General features: G+C 40.8%; 1 protein-coding gene across 1 annotated transcript; it reads left to right on the plus strand.

The window, feature by feature from the left end:
- The first annotated feature begins 754 nt into the window (after window positions 1–754).
- Window positions 755–8,554, plus strand: snw1 (SNW domain containing 1). The gene is made up of 14 exons (XM_005917068.2): window positions 755–864; window positions 1,345–1,498; window positions 1,633–1,794; window positions 2,047–2,142; window positions 2,801–2,907; window positions 3,840–3,944; window positions 4,218–4,287; window positions 4,392–4,457; window positions 4,553–4,669; window positions 4,759–4,900; window positions 5,490–5,592; window positions 6,314–6,431; window positions 6,575–6,738; window positions 7,953–8,554. The coding sequence occupies exons 1-14, from the start codon at window positions 851–853 to the stop codon at window positions 8,143–8,145; spliced, it is 1,611 nt and encodes a 536-aa protein (XP_005917130.1). The 5' UTR covers window positions 755–850; the 3' UTR covers window positions 8,146–8,554.

Raw genomic sequence — 8,554 nt, forward strand, 5'->3', positions numbered from 1 at the left:
ATGCCAGCTGTCTATTAAAAGCAAATCTTTTTTAGGTTTGGGAATTAGAGTAATTAATCCTTGAGTCATACGCCAGGGTAATGCATCAACTGAGGATGAAATAATTTATAGAACTCAGATGACAAGCAGTCTGTCCCATTTGTTGTTTTTCAGCCTTCTTATAGATCCCAAAAGGTTGAATCTGTTCATCTGGACAAAGTGTTTTCAGTGGGAGAAACGTTTCATCACTCATCCAAGTGACTTCTTCAGTCTCAGCTGACTGCAGGCTTCCCCAACCTTATAAACAGTACATTTGCACAATAACTGAAACCAGCCCACTGAATAAACAATGGGCTGTGAGGTCAGTTCCTTAATCATTAACATGCACATTGTCATGACCATTGATCAACAACCACTGATCAAATACCATTGATCAATGACTATATACTATTCACAGATTTTTTTGACAGATAGTGTCACATAAATCCTCACCTTCCTTCCAGTTTGGCAGTGTTTTGTAAAGAGTTTAAAAAGGTCAGAGCATCACTGCGTATAAAGTTTTTTTTTTTATAATAGGATGAACATGAATTAGTTATCATTTTCAGGTTATCAGTTACCACTTCTTCTATTCTTAAATGAGTAATTGTTTTCAATTTTGCATGATACTTTTCTAACTTAAAAGTATGAAGAATTCTGCTCTTTTTTCTCCAGCCATCGTTTCCTAGACCTTACAAATGCCCCTGCGTACTTTCCACCTATATACTTTGTCCAGAACGTTTCTTGTTTCTGGTGGTTGTCGTCTGTTCTATTCTGCGCATGTCTGCTCTGTCTTCGCGCATGTGCAGTTCATTGCTTAGGAAGAAACGGGAAGATGTCTCTGACGAGGTGAGCTTCACGACAAAGCCTTTTGTAGTTATAAATTGCAAAACTGTTAGGAAATAAGATATCGATTCAACCGATTGGTTTCTGGTGTGTAGACTATGATTAATGTATCACACTGATATGTGTGGTATGTACGCTGTCGTTTCTGTATCTGATTTAGTCGATGCCAACGGCTACGGCTAGCAAGTAAAAATGTCGCGAGTTCCACATTTAGCATAGCTAGCTTATCAGCATGCAGTTGTGGTCAAGATATGATGTAGTTCGTTGTGTAGACGTAGTTTAGGCAGCCACGTGTTTAAGTTTGCTTCTTTAACATTTTCTCTTAACTTACCTTGATCATTAGCTATTTGAACTGACACACGAGTGTCTTAATTAACCTCGAAGCTACTTGTTGTCACTAGCGGCTAATGCTAGCCAGGGCTTAGAGCGCCTGTGTTACTGTTCATCACTTTGAGACTTACATGAGGATTCCTGTGTGTTCAGCTTTTTACCGGCGCCGACCCAGCTGTCCCAAGATCAGTTGGAGGCTGAGGAGAAGCTCCGGGCCCAGAAGTCTTACTCTACCGCCCTGGTTGCATCCCGTAGAGAGCCCCCTCCTTATGGACACAGAAAAGGCTGGATACCTCGCTCACTCGAGGTAAAACCTCTTGCTCGTATGGGATAAGGTTTCTTGTTTGGCTCGCTTATAGTTGGGTCCCTTTTTGTCTAACCTCTACGGGTTGAAGATGAAATCAACCCTGAGTTTTCACTGCAAAATATGTGTTTCTGCAGGACTTTGGAGATGGAGGTGCTTTCCCAGAGATCCATGTGGCTCAGTTTCCTCTGGAGATGGGTAGAAAGAAGAAGACATCAAATGCCCTGGCAGTACAAGTGGATGCAGAAGGAAAGATTAAATATGATGCCATTGCCAGACAAGGACAGGGAAAGGATAAGGTATATGGGCATTTTATCCCTTCGACAGTTAGCAGGGATCCTCTCAATACAATCCATACAATCCAAGGATTTGTCTTTAAATCATAATATAAAAATCAGCAATTCTTTTAAGGCCTGAATAAAACCTGTCATGTACATCGCTTTCGCACGGCCAGAAAATGACTTTTAGGCTTTAGTTTATTTGCATCTCTGGCTCTGTTTTTATTTTAAAAAGTGGTATTCCTTTATTGGTTTCATTTTTCATGCTTATAGGTGATCTTCAGTAAATACACAGACCTGCTTCCAAAGGAAGTTCTCAATGAAGATGCTCCAGGACTACAGAAGCCAGATGAGGAGGCTATACAAGAGGTAAGAGCGCGTCGCCCTCAGAATTACTTTAGATTTGAGTGCTCACTTGTCATTTTTAGAACCATTTACCAAAGAAGTAAAAATTTTATATAAAGCCATCACAAAGTGCTTTTCAGAGGTATCGATGATGTCAAAGAAAAAATGGACAACGTATATTTTTGTCCCAGTAAAGTTGCTGAGCGAGTGAAACAATTTGTCATAATTAGTTTTGACAACTTTGTATTTAGACTTTTTAAACTTAATTAGTAAGAAGTGTTGGACACCAGGATGACTGCTTATCTTTAAGATTTGTTTTAGTTGTTATTGTGAAATACAAGGTTGTCTAACAAAATTACTGATTCAAGTCTATTTAATCCTCCTGCAAACTAAACCATAAAGACCTAAATGAATGAATAAATAAGTAAAGAAAATAAAAAGACAGTTCAGGCTGTAGTGTTTTAGTGTACTTGAGATATTACTGATTCTCAGTAGATCAAAGCCTGCAATTGTTTGAGATTGTTCATCTCCCGATTTTGCACCATGCTCAACCTTCATCAGTTTATGTTGTTTCCAGTCAGGATGCTTTCTTACTACTAAATGTTTGAGAAGTACAGTTTCTCTTGTGTCATGTGACTGCTTTTCTTGAATCTGGAATGTAAACATGATCATCCTTTTGTAGCTCACAGAGAAGACACGTACAGCCCTGGAGAAGCAGGTGTCTCAAAAAATCGCTGCTGCCATGCCTGTAAGAGCCGCAGACAAACAAGCTCCTGCACAGTACATCAGGTATGTATTAGTCAGAAGATTATCAACACTGCACACAGTCAGGGAGGAGGGTCGGAAGGTTGACTTCCAGTTTCTGTAGTGCTCTGTAGTACATGGACCTGAGGCCTTCTTTCAGTTCTACTCCCATTCTTAGATTCTTTTAACGTGGGTACAACAGCTTTTGTGTATAGCTTATTAACAGTAAGCTAATGATGTACACTAGCTAACATAACTACTCGAGTCTAGGAATCAATTCAGATCATCCCCCCAAAATTACCTCTTTGTTAGTAATGCAGCTCTCCTCTGGATTCACTTGAATTTTAGCCTACAAAACCAGAGTTTTGCACTTAGACTGTATTAGTTTAGTTAGTTAGTTAGTTATTGATTAATTTCTGATCATCCTAAAGGCTGCAATACAAGAACAGACGGTACTGGTGCAAGCAGAATTATGCAGAACCTTGAACACACTGATCAATTAGTCTGACTCATGATTCTGAGAACATGCATAGATCTGTGTATTTTATGCAAGGCAACAACTTAACAAGAAGCTGATTTTTTTTTTTTTTTTTTTTTTTTTTTTTTTTTAGAAAAATGTGATGATCAGAGTTTAACTGATAAAATATATCACTAACTCATGACATGAAATGGAAGATTAACTTACAATTACCATTCACATTACCTGCACCACTTTGTCAGTTATGTTAATTGTTTATATAAATGGTCAAATGGTGTATCACTAACTTGTGGGATAGCTTTATGTTTTCTCCTTTCATACAGGATGCTGTTTAAAGGGCTATTAAATGAACTATTGAAGTATTTGGAGAATTCAGAAAGCTCTTATTGCTGCCACACAACTACATGCTTGTATTTTTAGCTTTAACGGATGTCAGTGTGGGTTAGGATAAAGTTTTGTCTGTCTGGCACTTTCCCCTCATCCTGTCCCTCTTTTCAAGGTACACCCCGTCCCAACAGGGAGTGGCATTTAATTCAGGGGCCAAACAGAGGGTGATCCGCATGGTGGAAATGCAGAAAGACCCTATGGAACCTCCACGTTTTAAGTAAGTAAACATTATCTCCATCATTAATTTATGTAATTTGAAATGTGTTCATTTAACCTTTAATATCTGTTTGGACACTTTAACACATAGTTATGATATCTAGATGTTTATTTTGTAGAATGTGTCCCTTTTGTGGGTGTGGTGTTTTGATCACCCTAGAAATTTAAAGTAAGGAGTAAATGAGGACTTCCAAGTAAAATGTGTTTAAAAGTCTTACAGGATTAATTTTTTTAAACATCTAAAATATTTTGCCTGTCATTCTTTGTGCTTCAGAATCAACAAGAAGATTCCTCGTGGACCGCCTTCTCCCCCTGCCCCTGTGATGCATTCTCCAAGCAGAAAGGTAGAGTTGGCTCAAACAGATGTCCGGCTTTTCAGTCATTTTAACGCTGCATCCTAAATCAAGTTGCTTGCACTATGTTTGATAGTTTCTCAGTTTTGTTACAGATGACGGTCAAGGAGCAGCAAGAGTGGAAGATTCCACCGTGCATCTCCAACTGGAAGAACGCTAAGGTAACATGACATCTGAAATAGTTATTGGGTCGGTTTTGTTTTTTGTACATGTGTGTGCCCACTTTTTTTTCCTCACTATGCTTGGTTGCGCTCAGGGCTACACCATCCCACTCGACAAACGTCTGGCTGCTGATGGGAGGGGTCTTCAAACGGTTCACATCAATGAAAACTTTGCCAAGCTGGCTGAGGCCCTCTATATTGCTGATAGAAAGGTAACACATGATTGTCAAAGGGAATCTGAAAGGTTGTGCTTTAAAGTGATCGTTCGTTGGTTATATTTAAATGCTGATTATGTCTGCAGGCCAGAGAGGCTGTGGAGATGCGAGCTCAGGTAGAGAAGAAGATGGCTCAGAAGGAGAAGGAAAAGAAGGAGGAGAAGCTGAGGGAGCTGGCCCAAATGGCTCGAGATCGCAGGGCAGGGATCAAAAGTCACGGTGACAAAGGTGAGCCCTGAAGATAAGAGCCAGGAATATAAAGTTTACTTAATATTCATGGATGTATCTGTGTGAGGCTTTTCTGAGCAAGTAGAGCGGACTCTGTTATCAGTGCTGTCACCACTTCCAAATCGGGAACATGACCGGCATAAATCATGACAACATTTTTCAGTCTGCCAGTGTTGACAGGACCAGTAAGCTGTGAAATGATGTTCCTGCTTCCCCACTGATAATTCACGTATATTTTTGAGAGGAAAAATCAATGTTTCGTGTCTATTTTTTTCTTCTTCTTTTTTTTACGCCTTGAATGACTGTTTAGCTACAGGACATTGACTGTGATTATAAAATAGAACTTTTGCTGTGGTAAATGCTTCATTCATCAGCTGTGATTTTGATTCAAATATTCTAAGGTTACTTATAAAACCTTCTCTTGTTCTCTCTTTCTGCCCCGCCCTGTTCCCCTGCGCTTTTCTCCCCACACTTCTGTTGCACCATTTCACCTCATGTGTACCCCTTGCTTCTCTCTTCTTCTTTATTATTCGTTTTTTCTTTGCACCCTGTTCTCTCCCTCTTCCCATCCGTCCATCTCTCGCGGCAGGTGGCGAGGACAGCGAGGCCAGGGAGCGTGACGAGATCCGCCATGACAGAAGGAAAGAGAGGCAGCACGACAGGAACATTTCCAGAGCTGCTCCCGATAAGAGGTGCTGGACACGCACTTTAAACGCACCGCATGTGAACTCAACCACCCTTTCCCTCTAAACACGCACGCACGCACGAATGCAGTCCGCACTGCTGAATCATTCATGGAGCTAGAGCTAATACTGAACAAACGCAGCAGGATCCAGCAGCGCGCTCAGGATCCACAGACTGTTTGTGCATGGGGGATGCGCCGCCAGTGTGCATTTGTGTGTTAAGTTATGTGTTCTGCACGTCAGGTTGTCAGTTGATGGAACTGTGGGTCCGTGGAGAAGGGAAGAAAGTGAAATTCAGAGGAGAGCTCATTACAGTCACAATTCCAGCTGTCAGAAAGCACAGACCTTGTTATCTTAAAATTACTTTTCACTTCACTTTGAGATGACTGTTTGCTGAAGGACAATCAAGATGTTAAAGTCACCAAGAACTGAATAAAAAAACTTCACATTTCAATATATATTTAAGCTTTAAGGCCAGGATACAGAGTTTAAGCATTCATGCAAGTTTCTCCCAGCATTTTTCCAATAAATTTTTATGTATTATATAACATGACATTGAAATGACACTTTTATTCTGTTTAAATTTTTGAAGCTGTAGCACTCACATTATTACAGCACTTTTAAAGAAAGTTAAAGTAAACTTTCTCTAAAGTTTTCCATGAGTCATTTCTTCTATCTTGTCTTTGATTTCTGCTGAACATCCCTTTGATTTCCTCTTTCCGCGTCCCAGGTCGAAGCTGCAGAGAGATCAGGACAGGGACGTCAGTGAGCTCATCGCTCTGGGCAAGCCCAACCCTCGTTCCTCCAGCGAGGCGCAATATGACCAGAGACTCTTCAATCAGAGCAAGGTTGGAATGATTCTCACGTTTTTAGTTCCACTCTTCCAGCGTTCACATCTTGGGTTTTTTGCTGCGAAGATAAATGTAGCTGAAAGTTTCAGTTCCAGATCAAACTGGATCTTAGTCTTTCTTTTTTCCCTCTTTCTTTTCAGGGTATGGACAGTGGCTTTGCTGGTGGTGAAGATGAGACGTACAACGTGTATGACCAGCCTTTCCGCAGTGGCAGAGATATGGCCTCCAACATCTACAGGCCCAGCAAGAATATAGACAAAGATGCTTACGCAGATGATTTGGACTCACTCATGCACAACAACAGGTATGAGGACTTTTTCTTTCTTTTTCTTTTTTTTTTTCTTCAGACAGCGTTATTTGACCTGTTCACCTTTTTAAATGTTCTGGGAAGAAAATGATTACAAAAATGTTCCTTTAAGATAAACATAATGTGTTGACAACACATCCAAAATTTAGAGTGACCCAAGGAAGGACTGGACACAATAAATCAAGAACACCTTGGACTTACTTTATTATATTCATATTCTCATTATGAGGTCATTTCAGAGATATGTTTAATATGTCTAAAAGGGTAAAAAAGCTGAAGTGGTGGTATCTGTGTCAGCTTTATTTGGATGTCGTATTGTTCCAGCAAGTAATTAACAACATAACTCAGGAACACAGTGACAGATGTGTGATCATACTTCCTCATGTGAACCTTATTTCAGAGCTTTCTGCCATGGATACAGTTTGGTATTCCAATACGCTCCGTCTGCACAGGACGTGGGTCGCTCATTGTGCATCGTTTGGTGCTGACGGTTTGTTGCTAGCAGACATTCCAGGCTCCGGTTACCTAGATAACTTTGTCATATATTTTTTTTATACCTGGTCATATGTCAGCTAGTGGTATCCTGCCTTCTCATTGGCAATTCCTTCAGTCGCTCGCATTGGGAGTTGATTTTTCCCGGAGCTGGTCAATTCACATCGCCAGCAGTTTTCTCACTTGTAATAACTTGAAGTCGTCGCTGTTGTCTTGTTTGAATTTTGCGTTTGAAAATGTGTGGAATCTAAGCATAGTAACTGTTAATTAGGCTGCTACCAAGATGGCTAAGCCTGCGCCCTTTTGCCAAGGGAGTATCTATGTTTTTTTAAATGACAAAGACCTAAAAAATTTCAAGGTTATTCTAATTTTATTTTGAGGCACGAGACAAGCATTCACATGAATCCCAGCAGGAAGTCTCGTCCTTGAGGCAGCAGTGCTACACTCGGCTAGTCGAGCATAGCCTGTCCCATATGTTTAGTCACCAGGTTGTCATTGTGCTTCAGGAGTGTTTGGTTGGCCACAGGGTGCGAGACCATTGTGCAAAACAGAATGTTGAAAACAGTTTTTGACTGACTTACCAGAGACATTTGCTCCATGATATTTTCAGGGTCATTTTCTTCTCATTCAAAATGTTCTGCCCCTTGTCAGTGAGTCCGTTTAATAACCTGCAGATCAGGTAGGGATTGGTAATGAGTTGTTTTCCTGTCCACTTTCAGGTTTGCCCCAGACAAAGAGTTCTCAGGCGCCGACCACGGGCAGAGGCGCGAAGGACCTGTTCAGTTTGAGGAGGATCCCTTCGGTCTGGATAAATTTTTGGAGCAAGCCAAGCAGCACGGCGGCTCTAAGAGGCCATCCACTAGCAACCGCTCCAAGGATGACTACCACGACAAGAAGCGCAGGAAGGAGTGAGAGCAGCTCGGTGCACTTCTAATACAGAGGGGGAGTCAGTGCATCCCCTCAGCGGTTGAGGGGTGTTGTGGTATACAAGTATCTGTCAGGACTGGACATTAAGATTGATGTCTTCTTTCAGTGTGAAAGAGGGTGTAAGGCTGTGTAAAACGCTTGTTTTTTGTTTGTTTTTTTGTCTATTAGACTTCATTAACCCATGTTGAGCATTTGTTGTGAGGCAAAGTATGAGTGGGCTCCGCATCTGAAACATTACTCTTTATACAGTGCAACCTCTTTCATTTCACATGTGGCTGGGAATGGTGATAACTGACCCTGGAAAAAATGTAGATTTTAGTCACTGTCTGCTTTTGTTTTCATAAACCTGTAATGCTGAAGGTTACAGAATAAACTCAACAGGAATTCCTCAGTA

This window comes from Haplochromis burtoni, unplaced genomic scaffold (genome assembly GCF_018398535.1).
Source record: "Haplochromis burtoni strain Fernald_Lab_line unplaced genomic scaffold, NCSU_Asbu1 Contig_22, whole genome shotgun sequence".
Lineage (NCBI taxonomy): Eukaryota > Metazoa > Chordata > Actinopteri > Cichliformes > Cichlidae > Haplochromis > Haplochromis burtoni.

Excerpts from the sequence above, each read along its gene's own strand:
- snw1 (XM_005917068.2), top strand. Across the intron at positions 4,901-5,489 it reads CAAAAGTCACGGTGACAAAG|GTGGCGAGGACAGCGAGGCC; the intron begins GTGAGCCCTGAA and ends CTCTCGCGGCAG. Across the intron at positions 5,593-6,313 it reads AGAGCTGCTCCCGATAAGAG|GTCGAAGCTGCAGAGAGATC; the intron begins GTGCTGGACACG and ends TCCGCGTCCCAG.